This window comes from Lathamus discolor, chromosome 3 (assembly GCF_037157495.1).
Source record: "Lathamus discolor isolate bLatDis1 chromosome 3, bLatDis1.hap1, whole genome shotgun sequence".
Classification (NCBI taxonomy): Eukaryota; Metazoa; Chordata; class Aves; order Psittaciformes; family Psittacidae; genus Lathamus; species Lathamus discolor.
Window position 1 is genome coordinate 64,567,640 of NC_088886.1, and position 27,205 is coordinate 64,594,844.

At 40.7% G+C, this 27,205-nt stretch overlaps 1 protein-coding gene across 2 annotated transcripts in view; it reads right to left on the reverse strand.

Annotated features, from left to right (window-relative positions):
- Nucleotides 1-11,447: 11,447 nt before the first annotated feature.
- Nucleotides 11,448-27,205, reverse strand: part of OLFM3 (olfactomedin 3) — a 58,279-nt gene continuing 42,521 nt past the window's right edge. Inside the window, exons 3-6 of one of the 2 annotated variants that reach the window (XM_065672712.1) lie at nt 25,799-25,954; nt 22,070-22,289; nt 15,355-15,461; nt 11,448-13,835 (exon numbers count right to left, since the gene is read on the reverse strand). In XM_065672712.1, the coding sequence (XP_065528784.1) occupies nt 13,158-13,835; nt 15,355-15,461; nt 22,070-22,289; nt 25,799-25,954 (1,161 nt within the window). In that variant the 3' untranslated portion in view covers nt 11,448-13,157. The remainder of the gene's footprint in view (nt 13,836-15,354; nt 15,462-22,069; nt 22,290-25,798; nt 25,955-27,205) is intronic. The other variant, XM_065672713.1, reaches the window with a different exon arrangement.

Consider the following 27,205-nt stretch of genomic DNA (forward strand, 5'->3'; position numbering starts at 1 on the left):
TGTTTTCAACTTTAGCCTGAGAACAATGCTGGTAACACACTGATGTTTCAGTTGTTGCTCAGTACCACTTACCCTGATCAAGGACTTTTCAGTCTCATGCTCTGCCAGTGAGAAGGGGCACGGGAAGCTGGGAGGAAGCAGAGATAGGACACCTGAACCAAACTAGCCAAAGGGGTATTCCATACCATGCAAGTTATTACTACAGGAATCAGAAGAGGTGACTTTTCCATCCCGGACCTTGACTGAACCATCACAGAACCACAGAATCACAGAATCCCAGGGGTTGGAAGGGACCTGAAAAGATCATCTAGTCCAACCCCCCCCCTGCAAGAGCAGGGTAACCTACAGTACATCACACAGGAACTTGTCCAGGCGGGCCTTGAATATCTCCAGTGTAGGAGACTCCACAACCCCCCTGGGCAACCTGTTCCAGTGCTCTGTCACTCTTGCAGTAAAGACGTTCTTCCTGATGTTAACGTGGAACTTCCTATGCTCCAGTTTACACCCATTGCCCCTTGTCCTATCACTGGATATCACTGAAAAAAGCCTAGCTCCATCATCCTGACACCTACCCTTTACATATTTGTAAACATTGATGAGGTCACCCCTCAGTCTCCTCTTCTCCAAGCTAAAGAGACCCAGCTCCCTCAGCCTCTCCTCATAAGGGAGATGTTCCACTCCCTTAATCATCTTTGTGGCTCTGCGCTGGACTCCTTCAAGCAATTCCCTGTCCTTCTTGAACAGAGGGGCCCAGAACTGGACGCAATATTCCAGATGTGGCCTCACCAAGGCTGAGTAGAGGGGGAGGAGAACCCCTCTTGACCTACTAACCACACCCTTTCTAATGCACCCTAAGATGCCATTTGCCTTCTTAGCCACAAGAGCACATTGCTGGCTCATGGTCATCCTCCTATCCACCAGGACCCCCAGGTCCCTTTCCCCTTCGCTACTTTCCAGCAGGTCAACCCCCAACCTGTACTGGTACATGGGGTTGTTCTTCCCCAGATGCAAGACTCTACACTTGCCCTTGTTAAATTTCATCAAGTTTCTCCCCGCCCAACTCTCCAGCCTGTCCAGGTCTCGCTGAATGGCAGCACAGTCCTCTGGTGTGTCAGCCACTCCTCCCAGTTTTGTGTCATCAGCAAACTTGCTGAGGGTGCACTCAGTTCCCTCATCCAGGTCATTGATGAAAATATTAAACAGCACCGGTCCCAGCACCGACCCCTGAGGGACTCCACTAGTCACAGACCTCCAGCTAGATTCTGCGCCATTGACCACAACTCTCTGCCTTCTTCCTTTCAACCAGTTCTCGATCCACCTCACTACTTGATCGTCAAGCCCACACTTCCTTAGCTTATCTATGAGGATGCTGTGGGAGACAGTATCAAATGCCTTACTGAAATCAAGAAAAACTACATCTACCGCTCTACCATCATCCCTCCACCTAGTCACTTCCTCATAGAAGGCTATAAGGTTGGTCATACATGACTTCCCCCTCATAAAACCATGTTGGCTGTTCTTAATGACCCCCTCATCCTTGATATGCCTAGTGATGGAGTCAAGAATAAGTTGTTCCATCACCTTTCCAGGGATGGAGGTAAGGCTGACCGGTCTATAATTACCCGGGTCCTCCTTCTTGCCCTTCTTATAGACTGGTGTGACCTTTGCCATCCGCCAATCCTCAAGCACCTCTCCCGTTTCCCACGACTTACCAAAGATGATGGAGAGTGGCCGAGCAATGACCTGCACCAGCTCCCTCAGCACCCATGGGTGCATTCCATCCGGACCCATCGATTTACAGATGTCCAGATTGCATAGCTGATCCCTAACCCAATCCTCATCTACCAAAGCAAACTCCTTAGTCCTGACTCCTTCTGGGGCTATAGAAATCCGGGGCCCTCGGGGGGAGTCTGCAGGAGTAAAGACAGAGGCAAAGAAGGCATTCAGCACCTCTGCCTTCTTTATATCCTCTGTCTCCAGGGCACCCACTTCGTTCAGCAGTGGGCCTATATTGCCTCTTGTGTTAGTTTTATTTGCTATGTATTTGAAGAAGCCCTTTCTACTGTCTTCAACCCGACTAGCAAGACTGAGTTCCAAGGAGGCCTTAGCTGTCCTAATTGCCTCCCTACATCCTCTAACAACTGTCCTATATTCCTCCCAAGCGGCCAGCCCCTCCTTCCATAATCCATAGATTCTCCTTTTCCACTTGAGTTTGCCCAGCAGCTCCTTGTTTAACCACGCCGGTCTCCTAGATCCCTTACTTGACTTCCTACTCATTGGGACGCTCCGATCCTGAGCTTGGAAGAAGCGGTCCTTGAATGCTAACCAACTATCTTGAGCCCCTTTACCGCCTAGTACACTTTCCCATGAGACTTCCCTTAGCAGTTGACTGAAGAGGCCAAAGTTGGCCCTTCGGAAATCCAGAACTGTGGCTTTGCTAGGTATTCTATTCCTCCCACACAGGATCCTAAACTCCACCATCTCATGGTCACTGCAGCCAAGGCTGCCATTGACCGTCACCACTTCGACCAAACCCTCCTTGTTGGCGAGTACTAAATCTAGCAGCGCTGCTCTCCTAGTTGGTACGTCCACCATTTGCATTAAGAAATTATCATCAATGCACTCGAGGAACCTCCTAGACTGTGAATGACTGGCTGTGTGAGTCTTCCAGCAAATATCGGGGTAGTTAAAGTCCCCCACGACGACTAAGGCATGCAGTCGCGAGGCTACTTCCAGTTGCCTGTAGAAAGCCTCACCAACTCCTTCGTGCTGATCAGGAGGTCTGTAATAGACCCCCACAACTGTATCACCCGTGCCATGGAATACGCAAAAAGATTTCACCCATCTTCCAGGGGAGCACATCATCACCTGGTTGCTCTGATGCCTGGACAATGGGGCTGATGGTCACGAACTAGAAGGCAGGGAAGCCAAGCAACTGGGATCACTTGCTAGGGAAGGAAGAATTGTCAAAGCAGTTGCAAAAGAGAAATGAGTCTTCAGATGTTGGAGGTGGCTCTTGCCAGCTGTGAAGGAAAGGTTTCTCTACAAGGACGATGTTATGAGTCACTCAGGCAAATGGACCATGATAGAGAGAGGCATCCAGTCCCTGAGGGAATCAGCCGTTCTAGAGATGATCTATCACAGGCTGGATGCTGGGAATGCATCCGTAGATCTAGATGAAGTCGAATGTATATGACCCTTATGACGGAAACTTACGCAGAGTGTGCCATCCTCATATGCCCAACTCCACCACTGTCAGATTTGAAAAGAAGATACGTGCTGTCATGATCATCAGTGGAGAATAAAGTCATGGGAAAGCAGGCAGCAGCAACAGAACTGTCCTCAGGACACCACTGATTGACCCTGACTTCTTTTCAACCATCACCCTGACAAAGAGTGAACTTTGATGAAATCAGATGAGCTCGGCAGTGACCAGGCAAGTCCAGTGTTGTTGTCAGCAGGCTACAGTCCAGCGCTGCACATCATCTCTCCTGCCCTGAGAAACTGCTACACGTGATGGAACCTGACATCATGGACTGGATAAATTAGCAAACTTTATAGCGATGGTCCATGGACTAAGGAATGTTACCTGAGCATGACGTGAATGGTATGGAATAAGGGGTGGATACTGTCCTGGTTTCAGCAGTAGCAGTCATTTTTCTCCTTAGTAGCTGGTGCAGTGCTGTGTTTTTGACTTTAACCTGAGAACAATGCTGACAACACAATGTTTTTAGTTGTTGCTAAGTAATGTTTACCCTGACCAAAGACCTTTCAGTCTCATGCTCTGCCAGGGAGGAGGGGCATAGGAAGCTGGGAGGAAACAGACACAGGACACCTGATCCAAATTAGCCAAAGGGGTATTCCATACCATAGCATGTCATGCCCAGTATATAAACTGGGGGCAGTTACCCGGAAGGGGGAGATCACTGCTCGGGTCAGGCTGGGTATCGGTCGGCGGGTGGTGAGCTACTGTATTCTCTTCCCTTGCTATTTCCCTTGACATTATTATCATTGATGGAAGCAGCACTGGTTTTGTGTTCTACCTTAGTTACTGGACTGTTCTTATCTCAACCCATGGGAGTTACATTCTTTCAATTCTCCTCCCCATCCCTCTGGGAGCAGGGGGAGGAAGAAGAGGGGGAGTGAGCGAGTGGCTGCGTGGTTCTGAGTTACTGGCTGGGCTTAAACCACAGCAATGACCAAGGAAAGCTAGTGAAGTCCAGCAGTATTGGAGTTACTGTAAGTCAGTCTGTAGGAAGGAAAGACCTTTGCAGTTATGCAAAATACGGGCAGCATAAAAGTAGCTCCATACAGCACCCTTTGTATTCCTTCTTCATGAAGGGAAAGAAAGTAACTCCTTACAGAAGTGTCATTTTTCCCTTAGAAATCATTGGAGGCAGTTATCTGTGACAGGCATGAAATGGTTGTGAGGGAGCAGACATAACCAGCCATATCTGCAGTACATTGCCGCCGAGACTGAAACTCTTGAGTTAACACCTTGCCAATTAACAAAGCCCTGCTTCCTAGGTTGAAACACAACAGGTAAAGCCACTGAAAAATCAGTATGAGAGTGTGGGTGCTGAACTTTTGGTCACAAGTACTTGTTTCTGCAGGAGAGCTAATGAGTGATACAATGGCCTGGGATATTGGAAATCTCACATCAGCTTCTGGTGAGCTAAAGAAATCCTGTTAGGCTTAAACTGATCTGTTCTGTGTCCAAACTGCTCAGCCTGAAGAATGAGACTTGTAGAAGTTACCTTTCTTTTCTGATGGTCTGGGAAACTCTCTCTGTAGATTGCCTTGCAGTCCTGAAGAGGTGGCTGCCACAGAAATGTCAGGTGGTGTGTGCTCTTTCTCCAGGAATGAGCTACTGCTAGAGTTGTAGGAATGAGTTAAAGTAGCTCTTGTGTGTACTTCACTCCAAAAAGCACTTGTCTCTCCAAGTGCTACACTGACAGTGACAGTCCTGAGTAACCATTAATCTGTGATGTCCTTCAAGATGACAGTAAGCCCAATTTACCCAGATGAGAGAAGCCTAAATAAATGCCCTGTCTTCATGATGCGATGCAGACTTGGAGCTTAAGAGAGAAGGTGTAAGCACCTTTGACAGGATGCACACTCAATTACTGTGACACCTGATTTCTTGGAGAACGAAATGTGGCTGACCGCCTTGAGGGTGTGATCCAGAAGGGAGAAATGGATGGACAAATAGGATTCTAATTTAATTTCTCACCATTGCAGATATGAATCAAAATGTTTTCCCAACTTCCTTCCATTTTATTTAGTTATTTTTATCTTGAATCTTTTAAAAATTATTTCTGCAGAGCAACCCCTGATATACAATCAGTGCTGCTTGTAGGCAGTTTTATGGGACATTGGAGCTAAACTGGGAAAATAAACACAGGCTTTCTCCAGATGAAGCTTGCTGTACTATAAATCTGTGCAGTTGAGTTCTGTTTGAACACCCCTTCATTAATGTTCACGCTGCAAGGTGAGAGGGGTTGGGCAGGTTTAGGTGAAGATCAAGAAGATTAGAACAAGTGAAAGAAGACAAAATGCAAGGAAAAATATTCTGGAGTGGTTTGCACTTGTGGCTGATACTGTGTGAGGGAAACTAAGGGAATGATTTCAGGAAGCCTAAAAAAATCAAAGGATTAGCACAGTTCAGTAATACAATATGGCACATTTCTTCTGGATTGCTTTCAAACAACAGCTTTGCTGAGTAGGTATTATCCTCTCCAAATGTTTTTTATGTGGTGACCTTATGAGCAACTTAATGTTTAAAGCGTGTATGGTAGTTGACACCTATTTGCACAAAAATCCGTATCTTCGGAGTAGAAGAGTTCTTGTGTATGTACACCACATCACGTTGCCTTAGATTAGGAATGAATGGCTGCAGACTGACTGCATACTTAAGCAGCCCAGTTTGGACTCAGGCCTGTGCATCTGCAGAAGGAAGCAGCATCCGTAAGTTACCAGTGTGCAGGTACTCCACTGCTCTTGGCTGCAGGCAGTCGCCCAGTACCCTGTTCTGGATCCTTGTCTCTTCCACCTCCTGATGCACAGGCTGGGAGAGTAGCACTCACTAGAAACCTGAAACAAGCTATTCTCTCCAGGGGGACCAGACAGAATTAGAGAATATGGGCAAGTACTCTTTAGAGGACTCTGAAATTAGTGGCTGCTTTGACGTTTCAGTGTCTTGCATTAACAGTAAATGTTTTTACCTTTGAGGGCTCCAAACCATTTATGCAAAAAAAAAAAAAAAAAAAAAAAGGGGGACATGGTATCAAACCTACTGTAAAGTAAAATATACAGCAGTCACTTTAATAAATTTATAAATGCTGCTGCAAGTGCAGTTTTAGTATTGTGGGGAAGAGTGGCTGGAAACTGCTCATGGGAAACGAGCTGGGGGTGCTGGTTGATGGAGCTGAACATGAGCAGCTTGTGCCCAGGCAGCCAGGAAGCCACCAGCATCCTGGCCTGTATCAGCACCAGTGCGGCAGCAGGGCCAGGGCAGTGGTTGTGCCCCTACACTGGGCACTGGTGAGGCCACACCTCGAGCCCTGTGTTCAGCTCTGGGCCCCGCACTACAAGAGAGACATTGAGGTGCTGGAGCGGGGCCAGAGAAGGGCAACGGAGCTGGTGCAGGGCCTGGAGCACAAGTGTGATGGGGAACGGCTGAGGGACCTGGGGGGGTTCAGTCTGGAGAAGAGAAGGCTCAGGGGGGACCTTATCACTCCCTACAACTGCCTGACAGGAGGATGGAGCCAGGAGGGGCTGGGCTGTGCTCCCAAGGAACAAGGGATGGGACAAGGGAAAATGGCCTCAAGCTGCACCAGGGGAGGTTTAGGTGGAGCTGAGGAACAATTACTTCCTCAGAGGGTGCTCAGGCATTGGAACAGGCTGCCCAGGGCAGTGCTGGAGTCACACACCATAGAGATGAGGCCTCAGTGCCATGGGTTAGTGGTGGCCTTGGCAGTGCTGGGAACGCTTAGACTTGGTCATCTTAAAGGTCTTTTCCAACCCCACTAGTTCTGTAATATACAGCTATAGATAGCTGTACCTGTCAGTAGAACCTTTGAGTCAGTCTAACAATGCTTAAAGACACTTGACCCATCTATAAATAAGCAGTTGCAGGAATATGGAAGCCCTACTGAGCCCATTCGGACTCTTTCAATGGAGAGCTGTAAGTCTGCATAGCCGAGTATGTCCTGATTCCCAGAGCCAGAAGGGTCTTTGACTTAGCTTTAGGGATACTATGTTAGGAACGTAATTTCTGCTGCAAGATGGATAGGGCTTAAAATACTGAGTAAAGCTCAGAAAAACTGTTGGTGAGAAAGATTTCATTAGCTCCAGTAAAAGGCAACTGGCTCTGGAGGGCTGCTGCTGGATTCCAGGCAGGTTGTCTGAGGTATCCACTGTGTTTTCTGCTGGGGGCAGATGCTGGGAATACCCACTGAGGGTGCAGAGCCCACAGGGTAAGGCAATACAGAACTGTAGTCACCGTAGCCCGAAGTAATAAAATCACAGAATCACAGAATGGTTTGGGTTGGAAGGGACCTCAAAGATCATCCAGTTCAACCCCCTGCCATGGGCATGTGACTTAGTTAACTTGTTCAGTGTTCTTAAGCTCTAAAATCTTAAGAATCTTAAATGCTGTAAATAAAATAAACTAATAAAAATAAAATAAAATAAGCATTTCTGAGTCAGTAGATTCTTACTGTTCATGCTAACCGTAAGAACTGTGTAAATATTATTTCAAGCTTATGTATAAAAAGCACAGTAAAATGGATTGTGTTTTGAGATGCCCAATCTGACCTGTTAGCTGTCATTTTTAAGTGTCTTCATCTATTCTTGTGTGCTGCTGTGGTTTCAGTTGCACAGTTGTCAGGAAAAATGGGACTTCTGTACAGTAGACTCAAAGGTGGGGGCAGAATGCAGCTGATCCAACTATTATGTGCATCTACAGTGGGCTGTGTTTAAAACTCTGCCATTTTTGAAACTGGATCCTGAAGAAGCTTTATGTCACTTGGACTGCTGACATGTTTCTGTGATGGAATTATTTTAATGGTGTGTTCTGAAGCAGGAGATACAGGACAACTCCTGAGGCTCTGCTGCTCAGCTCGCGAGCTGCATAGGGGTCCAGGAGTGCAGGAAATATTGCTGATACTTAAGACAGTGTGCATTTTCTTCCCAGTCTCCATTTCAGAGACAGAAAAAGTACCCTTCATCTTTAAAAGGCTGAACTCTTTCATGCAGGGAAGTTGGAACTAAATGATCTTTCCAACCTATGATTCTATAAGAAGCTTGTGCAACTCCTGTTGATGTAAAATCAGTAAATATGATTTGTATTTTTAAGAGTGAATATTTCCTCCCTGTGGTTGTTTCAGAGAAAAACAGAGTTTTGAGATCTGGGGCCAATCGCTACATTTATGAAGAATCCCTGCTGACTTGAGTGGGGGCTGCAGAAAGGATCTCTCATAGAATCATAGAATATTTAGGGTTGGAAAGGACATGAAGATCACCTAATGTCACTTGTGTTCATCACCCTTGTAGCTTGTCTGATATGTGTGGTGCTTACATGAGAGGCCTCTGAGGAAAAGCAGGGATTTGGAAGGCTAGAAGTTGCCTTGAAATGCTTCCTAAACACACTGATGGATAGCGAGTCTAATTCACAGTTTGTGAACTCAGCGACTAGAGGAGTTCACAGTTTGTAAGAGTGGCAAGTAATACCAGAATAATCAGGTGGATGATTTGATCGCAGTTTGGAGAAAACCCTGCACATCTCAGTGTAGTGAATCTGATAGCCATAGCATCGATACAGTACGTCTGTTTTCTACAGCCCAGCAAAAGCCATACTGCACAAACCAGTCATTTTTGTATAATCTTCACAACTTGGTGCTGGGTAACTCTTTTTCCTAGTAACTGAATGTAGAAACCCTAGTAATAATCATAATCGCATAACCTAAATGGTCTGTTTTCTCTGTAAGAAATAATCTGATTATTCTACAATTCTAGGATCAGTTTGAATACTGATGTGCATGTATATATGGTCATGTGGTTTCAGGACCTGGCTCTATGATCTATGGAAGTTAGTCTCTGCTTGCTTGAGTCCTTTGGCGTGTGAGCTTCTTGGGGATGCAGTTGTTTGAGGATGTCCTGAAGCCAGAGCTGTCTCCTCAGAATTAGTGGAGTGAGGATCTTGTCAGCACAATGGGCTGAGATGCAGCTCTGTCCCAAAGCTCTGCAGCTGCATCCCTCAGCCTCTTGTGAGAAGATGCCCAAATGTCCAGCATTGCTTTCTGCATGCCAGGGATTTGCAGCAGGGAATGCTTGGATCATGTGTGTGGGTGTATATATATATATATATATATATATATACACATGAAGATTCATGCCCATCCAAATGACTTGCAAAAGTATTTTGACTAGCATAAAAATCAGTATGAATCAAGACTGTTCCCTGGCAATTCTTGAACTGGAAAAGGATATAATTTACCAGTTGAATAACTGTGACTGGTTTTGTTCATCTCTGCTCTAGTATTTTCTAAGCACTTGTTTATTAGACAAATTAGCAGGTAACAGTTTTATTCAAGTTTTAAATACAGATCCTTTCTTCCTTTGCTGTGGATCCAGCTTGCAGAGCTGACTGACAACTTGTGCCACTGAGCATGTCTGCAAATTAGTATTTTTAGATATAGGAAATCTGTGATTAAAACATTTGTATCACTCATGGATAACATGGTCCTTTTATATCTTTATCCCTTGAAGCCGGAGGTAACTAAGAAATTAAAATAGGCTCTAAAATTAATTTTCTCATGTTTAATGAGAGATCTTATTTTCCACTATGGTGTCAGTACTTCCTCAGAACAAACAGCTGATGTTTCAACTATAACGATAAAGCTATACTTGCTGATATGTATGTAGTTTGCTGCTGTATTAGGAAGATTTTCTGCTTGTGCTGCTCCATTGTGAAGGCAAAGCTTGTAACACAGATTTGCTCACACTGAGGCATGGTGTTTTCAGTATTTTGGGAACACGACTTCGGATTTTTTTGGAAAAGACGGGATCAACACTGATTAAGAGAAAAATGAATGCTTGCTAGCAGGAAGCAGTACTACTGACTTGATAACATCTCACTAGGTTTTGATGTATTGATGCTGTTACGTTTAAAGGTACTGGAATCCAGCCCACTGTTACTAATCTAGAAGGGCAGGATTTTCTAGGCATGACTTCTACACTTTAGCACAACACTGCACCAGCTAGTAGGAAGGAGAAAAGTAACTGTTACAGCTGAACCCAGCACACCCTTCAAAGGTGCCTTTCCTACCCCTCTTATCCACCCATCTCTAGCAGCATCCAGGAGTGCCTGTTTTGTTCTTTTCTTGGACTATTAGGAGTTTGTTACCCTTTAAATGGCTAACTAAAAGGCATTGAAATTAGGTGAAATTCATCTTACTGTAAGAACTGCTATCAGCTAGCACTAGTGTGCGCATGCTAATTGTAGTATGCGTATACTAGAGCATACAGTATTCAATCCTTATAAAGAAATATGGTAGTAACCATTTTTTCAAATGAAGTGGTCCTCATGTCATGACTATTAGCCTAGTTTGTGATGATACAGTAGAAAGAAGTTTAATTTCTCAGTCTAATGACAAATGGTTTTAAGAGTGCTCTATTTGTGAAAAAGTTCTACTTGTTAAAATTACTCTGTGTAGAGGAAGAGCCAGGGTTTAAGGCTTTTGATAAAAACATGATCATATTTTGCTCTCATGAAACATTCCTATATGACATATAATACTATTTTTTTTAATGAGTAGTCACTTTCACGTGTCATAAGGGAGGTTTCATTGTCAATGCAGGAATCATAGGAACATAGAATCACAGAATGGTTTGGGCTGGAAAGGGCCGTAAGATCATCCAGTTCCAATCCCCTGCTATGGGCAGGGACACCTTCCACTAGAGCAGGTGGGCCAAGGCTCTGTCCATCCTGACCTTGAACGCTGCCAGGGATGGAGCATTTACCATTTCTCTGCCAGAGCCTCACCACCCTCACAGGGAAGAACTTTTTCGTTAGATCTAACCTGAATTTCTCCTATGTCAGTTTGAGTCCATCGCCCCTTGTCTTACTGCTGTAAATCCTGTGTGACTGCAAGGAACAACAACTACTATTACAGCTAGGCAGAAGTGGGGAAATGGAAGCAGGAGAGTGACTTTTCTCTGGTCATGTTGCAATGTAATTTCTTTTGTGTGTTGTCCCGTTCTGTCGTCCGCCCCCCCCCCCTAAGTTCTTGAAACCTAATTAATAATTTTTTCTTTTGCAACCAGTATGAAAATAAGGCAACTTCTTGTTCACTTTCATGTGGGCTTATATTGTAATGCAGACTTGTATATAGATGTGTATTTCTGATAATGAAAACATTCATGAGCCTTCAGGTGGTCTCAGCTGGCATGTTGGAAAAATCAGCAAATCAAATGTCTTCAAAATAGACTGGCAAAAAGTCAGTGCATTTAATTTTTTTGGTGTTCTTCAATAAATGTTCTTGCTTTTCTGTGACCCCAATTTCCAAGAGTCTAAAGAGGAGAATCTCAGAGTTTGTGAGGAACTCAGCTTTCACACAGCTTTTCAGATACCTGTCTTTTTGCATTAATGTGATAGCCCAGCTTAATAAAGTCTTTTACTTGTTCTTATATTAGTTATATTAGTTTTTTTTTCCATTTATGCCCAAACAGATAAGCAGCACCTCATTCCTTTTTCTCAATAAAGTATGCTCCTCCTCCCAATTTCTAATGACATAGTGTAGCAAACCATTTATCTGTCAGAAATATGTTTCTTAAAGGCATGGATTATGACCATAAGTAACAGTGCTTCCGGTAGCACAACCCAAGCCTCTTTGCAAGAGCTTGGCCTCAGTGTTGTGGCTGCTTTCTATCAAGGGCAAGCAATATGGTGGCTACTAGGTGCAGCATTGATCATTTAGGCTTTGAACCTTTTTGTTTGTATTTTCTCCCCAATAACTGTCATCCCAAAGAAGAGCTCTGTCAACAGATACATGTTCTTCTATTATGAGTAAGAAGACAGGAAGATTAAGGAAAGCAACTAGACTTCAAACATGGCTCCTTCCTGCCCCAGAACAGCATGATTACTGGATGCACTCCCACACTCACTTCAGACTTTGTAAAGCCCAGATCAGGGAGTTAGCATAAACAAGGGAAATTAAATGGTGTAACGAAAGAGAGTAGGAGAGAAAGAGATTGAGAGAGAGAAGCCAGCAGCATGAGACAAAAATTGGGAAGGGCAAACAAATGTAAAACTGGGATTAGTATAAGGCTTCAAGGCTGCAGATTTGTCAGTAAGAAGAAGGGGCCTACCCAGTGAAGCTGAGAATAAGGATCATGCACCTGAGAAGCTATTGGCCTTTCTCAGAAACAACAACTTTTTCTCAGAGTTTTACCACTTTCAATTGACCCATAGCCAGAACTGCAATTAAACTTCAATATATTTTATAAAAAATAGTACTTAGTTTACTTTCACATATGTGAAGAGATACAATTGCACAATGGTGGTTACAATGGTAGAAATACACTGTGGATAAAATGTTTGCAAGAGATTTAAAAACATACCATACAGCACCACATCTGAAATTGGGTGATGGCAAAATGAATCAGACTCCATGTCCAAGACAATGAGATTCTTAAATCTTTCTTTTGGAATAAATAAAAAAAAATATAAAAAAATACAATGGGCAGTATGTGTCTGACACTACTTGAAGTTGAGCAATAGATTCAAACCAAAAAATGAGGTAAAAAAAGACATTCATGCATGTAAGCCATCGTTAGTCTCTGACTCTAAAATAAGGCAGGTCATAATCTTTTAAAAACTGTCTTTAGCCACTTAAATCCTCTTTAGTGCTTTTCAAGACAAGGTCTTGAGCGACCTTGTAGAATCATGGGTTAAGATGCTTTTATTTCCAATAGCTCATTTTTACATGTTCAGCCCTATTTGAAATGGATTATATGGTCGAAAATGTTGCTTTTCCTTAATGAAAAAAGAAATGTAAATTAAAAGGAACCGAGAGAGATGGATGCTTTTAGAATTTATCACAAATGACACTGCTTTGAGGGAGGGAGGTGAGGGAAAAGGAAGGAAAAGGAAATTATGTGTCATCTTCAGTTTTAATGACATGGAAAAGGGTGACATTAAACAGGACCTGATGTCCATTATTCCAGGCATAGAGAGCTCTATCTCTTGCATTGTAGTCAAGCATGGATATATGAAAATACTGATTATGGAAAGGAATGTCTGTATACTCGTAAGTGGAGGTTTTTGTGGAATAAGAATAGTAGACCTTGGCTCCTGTTAAGTGAGAGTTAGTAACATACAAGGTGCCACAGATCATGAAGGATTCTCCAGCACTTCTCTTTGGGTAGCCTGTGCTCCAGCTCTTCAGCACTTCCAGTGTATCCTGGTTTAGCTGGCTGATGACAATGTTGCCTGCATTTTGGTTGGTGGCATACACAGCCCATAGCCCAATTTCATCTGCCATCAGGTCAATATCAGAAAAGCCACCCCAGGTGTAAGGGTAGACATTGTGAAAGCCAGCATACTCAAGACTACGCTGTGCAAGCACCCGCCCAATGTCAAAGCTGTATTTGATGATGATATTGCTCTGATACTTGTTGAAATAGAGGGAGCCATTGTAGACAACATGGTTGGTTCCTGCCCATTTGAATGGAAGGTTGTATGTCCTTGATTCAGCCCCACTGACAAAGTCTGCAATTGATTTATATTCACGGACAATTTTATTGTTAGTGTAACTATCCATGTACCAGACCTGAAAGAAAACAAAGATAGGGCGTAAACACCTGGAACGCAATCTGTGGTACGTGATCGTGATATGGCATGATGGATATATTGCAGAAAAAGAAGGAAGCAAAAAGGTTTTAGGTGCGTTGCAGGCTATCAAAGCACAATATTGTCCAATTACTGACACAAAAGCATGAGGAACTCTTAAGTTTCTGAATCAACACTTACCTATACAGGTGAAGTCTCAAGAAGATTGTTGCTAACTAAAAACTACAGTGTCTGCATTTTCAGAAAAATGCAATTTTGCATTATTTAGTGTTTGGGCCTCTACTATATGGGGCTTGCTCAAAGATATTCCCAGAGACTAATAATCAAAGACAGAGATGGAAAATGACATATGAGCGAATCTTAGGAATAAATCTGGTTGAATTTTTTTTCAGCTGAACCTCTAATCAGTGTGAAATAATGTGTCTTCTTAGGAAAGAAACCAAATACAGTAGCAGTGAAGGCCAGTAAAGTTTAGGAACCCTTTTTTTTTCCCTAAAACCAAAACAAAATCAGTACTTCATTTGTTTTTAATGTTATGTACGCCAGCTTCTGTTCCCTCATTTTTTCCTTCATTTTGCCTTTTCTCCTGTTAATTTGTCAGAGGACAAATCAAATTCTGACTAATAAAAGACCAGAACAGTTTCTGACAGTGGGGGAACGCGAAGGCTGTCTGGGGAGGGGGCCATAGCAGGGAGAAGGCGCTGGTGGAGGTGAGGGCCCATGGGCACTGGCACTCTGAGGGGGCAGAGGAAATTTCCTCAGGTAGTTGAGGTTCCTGGTGTCAGTAATAAACCTTGATGGACAGGGCAGGCAAAGGAATGCTGTACGCATTCTTCAGTTATTACCATTTCTATGTTGCCTTTTCTATTGACTTTGTATTTTCCTGTATTCAAAAAATTAACCTTGTGGGTCTCATACAAAGGAAACTTAGTGCTTTGACTTCAAAAGCTCATTCGTGGAGAGAGCACCTCCTCAGAGCTGTGGCCACCTTGAGATCCTACTGCAGATCCAGACCATAATACAGCTTTTATCTGAGGCAGCAAAATGGTATTGAATATAACTTATATATATCTGGGGCCTAATCCGGCAGATTTTGCCTGTGCTGCGTTATGGGTTATGCTCTTGGGTGAAAGTGTTGATGTTTGTTGTTATATTATCTTGGTTCTTAAAGACTCAAGCTCAGTTAAACATGGTAGGAAGAAAACATGTATGTAGTTGGTTCAGATAGGTGTATGTCATCCCTGAAACAGTTGAAGAAAATGGCCCAAAAGTGCTTAGCTAGCTGTTGTTTTTGGATATTTTTGCATGAACACTGTCGCCTTTTCTCTGAAGTTGTTTAACAGTGAAAATGATGGAAGTAGCAGAAACATGGAATCATAGAATCATAGAATAGCATGCTTGTGAGTGGAAGCTCCTGGAGGGAAAATATACTTTTAAAGATTAAAATAAAGCAAGCGAAACTCCAGAAGGACGCAAAGATACTCAGTGCCTTAACATACTCGGTTATTTTTCTCGGATGCTAATGGATCTGTCATCCAAGCTCCAAATCGGGTTCCGGATATCTTGACAGTAATGGGGCCTGTAATTTTCATCAATTTGCCACATGCTGAAATTAGAAGAACAAATACATTAATGCAAATAATTACACACCTCTCCTTGATATCAGTCGGAGCACAAGACCAATTACTCTAAACTAGATAGTGGCTCCAGGGGATTTAAGCTTATGGTGAAGATGGATTGTCATCTTCACTGTATGAACTTTTCCCAATTGAACAGTAATACAAATACGTAAAAATATACAAACAAAAAATCATTTGTGTGTGTTTTTAGCTTTATATATTTTAAAGCACAGTTATTTTTCTGGGCATAAAGTAAAACACAACATAGTAAAATATCTTTCTGCACTGAACTTTTAATAAGAAATGAAAAGGAGACACACACCCCCTTCACTTTTGCCTTCCAAAAGCTCGATGCAAGGCTAAGGTTGATGGATGGTTCACTTTATCACTGACGAGGGTAACCAAGGAGGGGTTAAGGGTGGAAAAGAAAGAATGAGCTTGTAATCAGAAAGTATCACTGTGCAGCAATGCCTGTGTGTGACTTGCCCGTGGTTACACACACTGTTCCAGCATGAGAAGCCTGTCTGAAGTTAAGCAAGCAAATATGAGAATTATTTAGCAACCTTGGCTAGATTAGTTGGCTTCTAATCCATTAGGTTGTCTCACATTAGACTGTCTGGTAGGAAAATAATGAGAGTCGATATGGTTTTGAATGCTGACCTTCCTAACAGTCCCAAAATCTACATATTTAGGGGACATTAATAACTATTAGCAACAAGCCCCTGGTGGAGTTTGTACGTTTACTAAGAGGCTTAGTATCACACAGTGGTATGTAAGTCATTAGGTGAAATAGCATGGTTTTGAAGAAAAGATGTTCTGTAAGAATGTAATGTATGTAAATGTTCTGTAAGAATGGAAAAAGAAGTGACATGTTTAATCTATTTTTTAATACAAAAATAACTACTTCTCCATGATACATGGTTGTGCTACATTGCATAGCCCTATTCATCAAGGAAAGGTGGAAAACAAGCTGTATCTGGTGTTGAGAGTAAATTTACTCAGTTCTAAAGAGAAGGCACATCAAGCTTGGATTTTCTACTTTACGTAACTGGCAAAGGAACATATTGTGCAAGCCTGTTTCAAATAGTCAAATAGGGGGGGTTAATGCTGTGCTGCCAACTCAGGGGCTGCTTGCAGAGATTTTGGTTATGGCCAAGGAAGTGGGATGTAATGGAAATGAAGATAACTGAGAACATGTTAAGAAGTCAGTGAGCAGGGTAGGCTGTGTCTATTTTCTGGGTCAACAGAAAGGCATTACTCATATATCTCAATCTATGTATCTCACAACCTTTTGAAGATATTTTTGAACTTTCCATGTTAAAGAATCTTACAGATCTTCTACAGTTGGTTATACCAGTACATAGGTTTTTATTCTGGAATTCTCTGTAGATAGGCTGCTGGTATTGCGTGCTGAGTGCTGTTTTTCTGCAGCAATGAATTGCTATTAGCTTGGAAAGCAGAGGAGTGTATCCTACCAAGGTGAAAGCTTTTATTTTTAGATGGTATGTTAGTTATGACTCAGAAATAGCTCAGAAATGAGCATGAGATAAACTCAAACATCAGAGGGGTTTAATTTGGAATCTGGAATAAAATTATCAGAAAACTAATAATGAGTAGGAAGAAATCAGGATTTTTTAGTTTTAAAGATAATTATAACAGAATAAATGAGTTAAAGGGTATACTATCTGGTGCCTTTAAAACACAGTATTGAAATTAGTGGGAAAACATTAGAAAAGATTTTGTAATTCTGAAACACTTTTTCTTCCAATATGAAAAAAAAAAAACACACCACAAACCAAAAATAAAATCCAGGAAGCTATATGTGGGATCAAAAATAATCTGTGAAATTTTGCTTCTGAACAGACAAAACTCAAGGAAGAGCCCCTTGCAGAGATGTGAGGGTGCTCACAGAGCCCTCCTCTTCCATACAGCCCGGGTAACACCATGTGTTGGGGTAGGCATCTGAGCGTGCACAGTGCATGTTTCTAGCAAGATAAGGGTGTTCAGAAATGTGAAAGTTTATTACTGTGTATCTAGTACTATGGTTTGTCTGTTGTATTACTTGTATTGATCCTGAATGTATAGTTCACTGATTACCAGTCAAATGCAACCTGTTAATAATGAAATCTTTTTAGCCTTAATTTCATTTAAACTATACGAACTGAGACACCCTCCCCTGTGACGGGAGACACTGCTTTTAGAGAATCTGTCAAAATGTATTGAGATACTGTTGGATATGAAAAAAGAGACGACATTGTACTTCAGCCAGTAAATGATCAGCAGTTTGAGTCAGGGTATATTTATGCTTATTTTCAGATAGCATGTAGTGATTGAGAAAAGGAGACTGTTAGGAGAGTTGCTATATAGCTGAGGGGCAACTGACTGAAAAGGTGACAAAGCTTCTCTTTTCAGCATAACAACACAGCATCTTGTAAGAGGCATGAGGATTTTAATACTCCTGCCCTATAGTATGCCCCATCTTTTCCTTGTTCAACACATAAATCTGCTTATTTAAGATATAACTGCATGGAACTGGTATTTAAAACTAAGGAGTAATACTACAAGTATTTTTAACACTACATTCACATGGTAGTAATAATTTATAAAGCATCAGCAGGCTTCTGCTGTAAACCTCAGCAGTACCTGAGGTTTGTTGGCCTGCTTGCTGTCGGTGTGGGCAGTGAGAAGAAAGCAGCAGAGCCATCAGTGCCCACCTCTGTCTTGTCATCACAGCCTCCTCATAGCTGTGATGACTTAGGCACAGGAGTTTAATATATTAAGTCACTGTTTTCAAAAGAAAGGTATCATTGTGTTCTCCAGTTTTGTCCTTTGGAGTCCTACCCATTCATTGCAGCAGACCCGTATAAATTGGCAGAATCAGGATCACTTATGTTTTTATTATAAAGTACCAAGTGTGCTGTCTGTGCAGAAGTGTTACTGACTTACTAATACAATTTAATTCCTTATTTCAGGTGAATATCACAGCATTTTAATGACATATTACTACAATATGTAGTTTACCAATGTTTAACATTGAAATAATTAGCAATACTGACAGAAAGATAATTCCCCTATAGCTTGCCCAAGCCTGTACTTGTGTTTGATAACAGAAGTTATATGAGTGACAACTCTTTCAAGAGTAAAGCTCAATATAACAATTAACAGTTCACTCACAAAGCAAGGTGAGTTTTCTGTGTGGTTGTAAGCATGTTCAGCTTTGCATTCACTGCAAGGAATTTCCCTCACTCATCCACCAGCAGTGTAAGATGAATTGATCTAATCCCAGCCTATATTCATAGCTGCAGAATGAACCTTGCATTTTTTCATGTGGCTATGTCAAAACTGATCTTGTATGCTGAGGTTTCTTGCTAGGGAGTAGTGCTACTAATATGCTGAAAGGCAGAATCATTTACTTAACAGTTCTGTGGCATGGCAAGTCTGGGAGTATGCAATTAAAAACCTCCAATTAGTTTCCAGTTGAGACTTTAGCTCATTTTGTATGTAGGGAAATAGAACATAGAAAAATGTTACGTGAAACAAGAAACACTTCTGGGCTGTGTATTTTCTATAGCAGTGAGGCGACATTTTTAACATGGCCAAAACCTCCTTTATTTTGTTGTTGTTGTTTTTCCTTCTCTTCTTTTCTTTTTTTCTTTTTTTTTTTTTTTTTTTCTGGCAGAAGGGAACATCTGAGGATGTGAAAATAATTCTTGTGATGCCAGGGAAGCTTTCTTTTACTGGTTGAAAAGTTTTGGTTTATAGCCAACCTCTGCTCTTGAATTCCCTGACAGGAGGACTGGATGTTAGTGAGAAGGCAGGTCAAATATATCCCCATACTAGCAAATGTCAGGAAGTTCAGGAACACTAAGGAAAAAAGTAATACTTCTAGGCATTTCTTCTACCACTAAGAGGTTCACCTGGGGTTACACAGAAAGAGTGGGGGTTTTTAGAAGCACTCATATTTTTTCCCTACATTAGAAAGTCCTAACTGTAACTGATTGTGGTACTTGGAAAATCAAACCTCTGAGTGTTTTCCACCCTAAATTGAACAGTACAAGAAACATCATATCATGCACTATCTGGGTGTCTGTGGCTTCATTGATCTCTTGTAACAGTTTCATCCTGTGGACTCCTGTAAATCTGTGATTTCCTGTATTTATTTATATCAAGGGAGAATTTGAGCGTGAATTGACCATTAAAAAAGAAAGTAGATGCATTACTCCTGTAGTCTGGAAGGCGCTCTGGGGCAGAATGCATCTGGAAAGCTGCTTCAAAGCAAGCAAATACCAGCGGAAGGCTCTGACAGACTAAATAGACAGGAGCTGTTTTGAAGATAGCTAGGAATAGGTAACTGATAGTCCCAATCTCTGTGATGCAAAAGACTATGGGTAGTGCTATACATACCGACTGAATCTAGGATTTATAGAAGGGCTAGCAAAGGAAATAAAATCAAAACATTCTCTCAGGATGTTCATAAGCATCCTTATTCTATTTATTGCAAGTAATAAATAGAGGAAAATGAAGTATTTTTTTTCTTCCAGTGGTTGTGCAAATAAATTCCAAGTCTTTTACTGCTTGCGATTGTCTGCTTATGGTCCAATTTTTCATAACATTGTAATGCAAGGGAATGAAGAATTCATTCTTGCTTTAAAGGGTATATATCTGTTGTCCTGCATAACACAAATCCAGGAAGCACTATAATCTAGTTATTAGAGATTTCTGAGAGTAAGCCTCTGGACTCTTCTAAATGTGTGAAATTACTTGTATAATCTTTGGGAAAGTCACTCATCCTCCTGTGCTGCTTGTTCCTAAGTACAAAATGGGGACCTAGTACACAGTTTTGTACTACATATTTGTAAAATTTTTCAAATCTCAAGAGGAAGGATGCTTTGAAGAACAAGCACCACTGCAATCAATAAAATGATCTCATGCCTGCACTAGTACCTCTTCTGCCATTGGTGTGGCAGCATTTCTTTGAAAAGATAGACTATTCTACTTTTGAATTTATAACTAGAATGTTACTGTAAAATATTGTTTTGATTATGCAATATAATTAGATGGGGCTGCAAATGACTGTCAGAAAAAGACACATTTTTTAAATGCATGTGAGTCTGCTGCGTGCACAATCATATGCGCTCTCTTGCTATGTATTTAATGGCATGCACCCTTCTAAAGTTTTGTGGACAAATTTCTCAGCAGCTTCAGCCTGACTTTTCTTTTACTCCAAAGAGAAGGTGTAAGTTTCAGCCATCACAACTGCTGTGGTAATCATTAAACCTCAGTGAAAGTAAGACAACTGCTTACTGTATGTTAATGAGTGTTGAAAATGTTGCCAGTGCAGATGGAAGATCCCTTTTAAGTGGCCAGGGCAGTATAAATACTGCATTCTATTGCTGAAAAACACCTGCTAGGGAGAAGAATGGAAAATAGCTATTACACATGCTGGTTAGATAATGATACTGTGAAAGCAACAAAATCTGTGAAGATCGGAGCCAGATCCTGTGGCACAATGGGGCCAGTCTGCCCTTTGCTGCTGTAGGCTTCTGGGCATCAGATTGGCATGGGGAGAGCCACAGCTGGATCATCTCCAATGTGGTGAATGTGTCTGGAGAAGGTGTAGGCAGCAAAGTGGTTTTTCCTTTAAGCTTGCTGATCTGAACACACAATACCAGCTTTCAGGAGTTACAGTAAGCCTAGCTGAAGCTGGTTTTACTTTGAAAGGCACACAGGGGTATGCCAGAAGTACAGCCAGTCCATTAGTAGGTGAGCATAAAATTCATTGAAGCACCTAATACCAGAGAATATTGTCAATAAGGAGGAATAAATCTGTATTGAAGCTTGAGAATGCCAAACCCTTTTAAATAATGGATATGCTTAATAATCTATTTCATGCAAAATTTTTCTCTCTATTATTAATATACAGAATTTTAATAGGGTATGTTACAAGAATTCAGGATAGATAGGAGAAGAAATAAAGTGGATGAAAAGTAGGGAAATAACGCGTGTAGTACACCTAGTCATTCTGATGTGTAATATTTATCTTATACAGTAGTCACTTTACCAACCAATCTTACATGAATAAGCTGTAAAAAGCAAAGAAAAACAAGATACTCCTTAAAGAGAAGTTGATGATCTTAATGGAGCACTCACTTTCAGAAAAGACTGTCTATGAATTTTCTTGCAGTGCAGCCATTTTCTGCTGGCTGCCTCCTGTCAATGCTGTAATGTGCTATTGTGTGTGTGTACTGAGGGGAAAATAGGATGGTAAGAAATTTCTGTTTTAAGAAGTCTTTCGTGTATTTTAGCCCATTGTCACTGCGTTATTTCTAGTGTAAAATAAAGAAACTGGAAAGAAATAATTTAAGAGGCTAACCTAACCTAGATTTTTCTCATTCCATTGCCTCACAAAAATAAAGGCACCGCATATCAGGTTAATAACATATTTTATGTCATTTGTAGCATTTAGAAGTAAACATCCTGTTAACTGGGATACTGATCACAGGACTGAACCCTGGAATTCCTAATTTGCTCATACTCAGTGTTAACTTACAAAGTATTTATTTGTCATAGAAATGCCAAGAAATTGTTAACTTACTGAGCTTTTTCATGCAGTCTCGAAGCCTGGTTTCTAAACTGAGCACGCGCTGGTGTAGTTCCTCATAGTCATAAGCACCAATTTCTTCCTGAATCCCAGTGAGAACAGTAGACAGATTCCTAATTTCCTCCTTGAACTGGGTAATTAATTTGGCATCCGTTTTATATTGTTCCAGAACTGGGATCAGTGGCAGGAGCTCATCCATCTTTTCTTTCAACTCCTGTTAAAGGCAATCAGATGTGCATTAGAGCAGTTTAAAGGACTTCAGTCCTCTAATTCCTTTTTATGTAACATTTATGCCAGATTTTTAAAAATACTTGAAAATTATTATTGTTTTTAACTACAGATCTACTATTAGTGTATTGTGAAAGACTTGGAAACCTCAGACTTAACGGCAGTAGGCAGTAGATAAAATGTACGAGACAATAGTTTTTCTGCTGAAAGTACACAATTACCTTCAGGTGATCTGAACCAAACCTGCTCAAGGTCTGACTTTGCATCCCTCACTAAGTGTGACTTTCTTGAGAGAAGGGGATTAGGCCTGAACACACAGTGAGGCTCAAGGAGGTCATGCCTGTTTTACAGTGCTGTCATAGTTGGTGAGCTATTCAATTCCATTTCACTCCTTACAACTACTGAATTATTTTTTTTCTCAGTGGCTGTTGGAGACTCTTTAGCTCTGTTCTGGCCACAGAGGTCTTTCTTTTGAAGAAAAAATCTGGGGTTCTTAACTGTGCTTTGCTTCTGTCATCCTGCAGTAGCTGCCTTTGCACAGGCAATCCTATTCTTAAACATGAATTGAATAAAATAAGGAATACTTTGGAATCTCTGACTGCCCCTGTTACAGACTTTTGCTGAGTCTCATAGGCTGAGAATTTGTTTCAGTTTGTAACCCTTGCTGGCTGCTAATTTGCCATTTCTTCATCATCCTTTTCGATGTGCTAATCATAGGGGCTTTATTGAAATTAAACTAATCGAGGTTGTTTTCTGGTTGGTTATTACTCTGTAGAAAACCTCCAAGAATCCTTGCAGCCACAAGGTTTTGCTTTATTGAAAAGCAGACAGGGCTGTCCCTGCTCTATCAACCATATATAGAGATTCAAATCTTTTTATAATTTGAGGAAACAGCAGGACCTCCATGAGCAAATGCCAGGCAGACGTGAGGAGAAACAAGCCTGGACAAAACAAGCTGAAGGATGGAAATAAAGTTGTGTTAGGTACTATCATTTGGTGGTAATAGAGATTGGGAACAGATGAGAATACAGGGGGAGAGGCTATCGAAGGGCTTAAAAAATCATTAGCTGGAGTAGTCAGCAGGTTAAAAGGGAAAGCAGAAGAGAACTACATGGAAGCCCAAGGACAAGAAAGAGGTGCAGAAGCAGATGTGGTTAGAGGTTAGTGTAGTCACTGACGTGTGAAGACATGCACATACCATTTCTTGCATCACTTGTATTAAAGGATGCAATGAACAGGGTAGAATATTTCCAAACTAAATGCCATGAGGATGTCTAAAGTATTTTGCTAAGGAGAAGTGGAAGAAGTTCACAGGCAGGGTCAGCATTTTTGCTGCTTGAGGATCTACCTCTGAATTTTTGCCTCTCAAACATGTTCTAAGACAGCTTGGGAGTTCTGCAGTATCTCTTCATCACCTAGGTAATATATCCATACTGGTTTAACAATTGCTTTCATACCAGAATTATTATTTACTCAAAATAGAGACTTACATTTGTTGTTAGGAGGTATATTCTGCATGCAAGCCATCCTAATAGCTAAAGAAGCTATTATAAGCAGACATATCATTATAAATGGATTTGCGATTATTAGGAGTTCTATTGGTTCTATTCTCAAGAGGTCTTCCAATTACATTATAGTAGCAGAATTACAGAAATTAACACAAAGGAGAATTTTTTTGCTTACAGGTAAAGCTATTATTATTTTACTGGTTTTATTGAAAATTTGAGCCTACTTTACACCTGTTAAAATGACTATTTTTAACTTGGTGACATGGTGAGTAGGCTTTGTGACATAGAAAGCAGAGCTCCAGAAGCCAAAGGTTTTGTTACTTCATTTTGAACTGATGAACTCTGGTTCCTTGGAGCAGTGAACTGCCAAAAATCATGGGTAAGCCATGATGGAAAAGAGCACAAAACTTGTAAAAACTCTGGAGATAAGTGAAGCTGGGTTTGGTATTTTCCTCATAAAATAATTGTATTGGTTTCAGCTGACACTCCTAGCTTGTTGCTATGACAAGAGGTCCAAGAACTAATTTGTCTTGCAACATGGATAGGTGGTATAAATACTCTGACACTTTGTGTCTGATGATCTAAGGGGATAGACTATATACAGAAAGATCTCCTTTGTCTCAGGAAAGAGAAAGAACTGGAATTTTAGTAGATCAAATTTCAGAAAGCCTTTGTTGACTTTTTAAATCACTCTATAACTTGAGTGGCTGGAAATCTGTTTTATACTCCTGGCAGACTGTCAAACTGAAGTTAACTACATGTCCAGTACAAATATTGAATATTTATAAGGATAGAGTACTTCAGAAATCTGCTACCTTTAACATTGTTTATCAGACATTCAAATGATGATATTTTGTTCTCCAGGAAAACTGTAATGAGAATGTAGAATGTATAATGTCATTATACGAATGTGCTGTTATTGCAGAAATGATGGATGAAGGAAAAAAAAGGTGAAGTTTCTTATGTGAAAATAACTGGAGGTATGTGCTCAAACTCTAAACTAAGAAAGGTGACATAAAGTTTGGTAGTCAGATCATTAGCGTACTTAATTCCTGATAGAATTGAGACTCATTGGATATTCAGTCTCATAAAAATAACCCCTTAACTATGTAATTGTTTAGGTATTGAGCTTCAGCACCAATTAGAAAATTAAGACCATTTTATGTGAACTTTCAGAAACACTTAAAAATGTTCATATTTGCATATATATTTGCTTAACATGATGTGATGCTCAAAATTTATTTTCTAGATGCTAATTTTACTGTCTTGCAGCCTTGAAACATCAGTTTGACAGACTTGATATTTGAAGAACTTGAATATGCTCTTGTACCATTCTCTCCTAAAGAGTTACTTCAGATAGCTTTTTCAGAACACACAATGATATTTTGTAATCCCCGGAACCCTTCTTCCTCACAAGAAGATTGGCTTGTGGTTTTTGTTGTCATTAAAATTCCTTGGAAGTCTCTTTTTAATCACCCAAATGTGAGTAGGTCTGATTGCCCTCCTCCCCATCCCAAATTCAAAATAGCAAACCTTCAGACATGAAATTAGATCTTAATTGTACTGGATAAAAATGACAATAACCTGATTTATTACAGACTTTCTTCCCTTCAACTGCATTAAATGTCAGGCAACAGTAAAAGTGCAGAACCCTCTAGCAGTTTGCTATTAACTCGATTGGATCTCCCCATTTATCACTGGAGCTTGAATGAATATAAATTTCTCAGTACGAGAAGCATATTGACACAGAACAAACAGGAATCTGTTTATAGTGACATTTCTCTAATGACTTAATAATTAATAGTTACTCCTTATTATAATTAAATTGAACAGAAGATTATCATCATAAAGGAAGATTTATTACGCTTGTCTTTCTAATGTTGCTCTTGCGCGAGCATTTTGAGCTGAGATTTTAGCAGTCCATGCATTGCTGCTTAGTACATTCCTTCCAGCAGGCTTTCAAAGTTATTGTTAAAATAAAACCTACTTGAAAATGCTTTGTCATTAATGTCTTCCGATCATCTTCAATTTGCCGAAACTTGGCCTTCAGCCCTTTCATTTGTGTTTCCATTTTTAAAACATACTGGAAATCCCTCTGAGTCCGTAGATTTAAAACTTCAATAGATTGGGACATATTCTGAACCTGTTGAAGAAGAACACTCTCTAAATGTGCTTTCTGTTGCTATACCTTTTTTCCTGGTTAGGTAGTTAAATGGCAGGCAATAATATGTTCTTATGTCCATACTTTAGTTGTGAGTCATTTATACCACAGTATAGTCTTAAATTCCATAACTGTTCCATAAATGCTCCATAAATTCCATGACAGTACAGAAATAGGGGAACAGGGGTAACAGGACTATCAGGAGCAAGACCTTGAAGAAGTAAAGAGAGAGATATCCTTTCAGCACCATTATCAGTGGGCTCAATAAAGACTTTTGGACAGTGGAGTCTACTTTGACATTTGTAGTAGATGCTGACTGTTTTTCAGGATATGCTAGATAGCACATGTTTCCTCTCAAGCAATTTGGGAGGGTCAGGACTGAGATTTGGAGATTTTGGTTAGTATGAGGAACATGTTTTTATATTGCTAGTAGGCATTTAAATAATAATTCAGTATAAAGAAATCATGAGACTATCCAGAGATAAGCTGGAGTGTGCCCATCATCAAATAGGTGCTCATGATTTTGTAAGTAGATATAAAATTAGGTATTTTACACAATTGTCTCCTTGGTAGAAACCCACATTTTTTACAGATGAGTAGCGTGAATGTTCAGGTAACTTCTGTAGAGCAAGTGACTTTGTAGCTATAGCGAGCACTTTTACCAAAAAGAACTGTATTTTAGAACAAAAAGCTTATGTTATAAAAGCAATGCTTTTGCCAGTCATAAAAAGAATACATTTTGCAAGTGCAATTATTCTATTTCAATAAGTGGTTTGCTTTCCCAAAACATGAACAAAGTAGACTGCTGTAAATGTATCAGGCACCTTCCTAATAGAAGACAGATCTGGCAGCATTCCTGTTGTTTTCAGGAATATGCAACATTTGAACTGATATTCATGTCTGAAACAAATACATTGTGACCTACGGAATGTGTGGGTTCAGAAAATACTCTTCAAATACTCTTACAAATAGTGTATTAGTTATGGAACAGTTGCCATTAGCAGTTCACAGAAAGTATTTTTAACAAAAAAAAAAAAGGTAATGTTTCTTTCTTTCTTTGCTTTCTAATTGTTGAAAGCAGGCAAATGAAGTCCTTCAGGTCTTGGAAGAACTTTCTGTTTCCATTTGGCAGAAGATGCATTCACATAGAGGCTCTAATTAAATGACTGGGTATGGAGGTAGTGTAGTAATATTACGACATGATACACCCATCATGACCAGAGTTCTAATAAT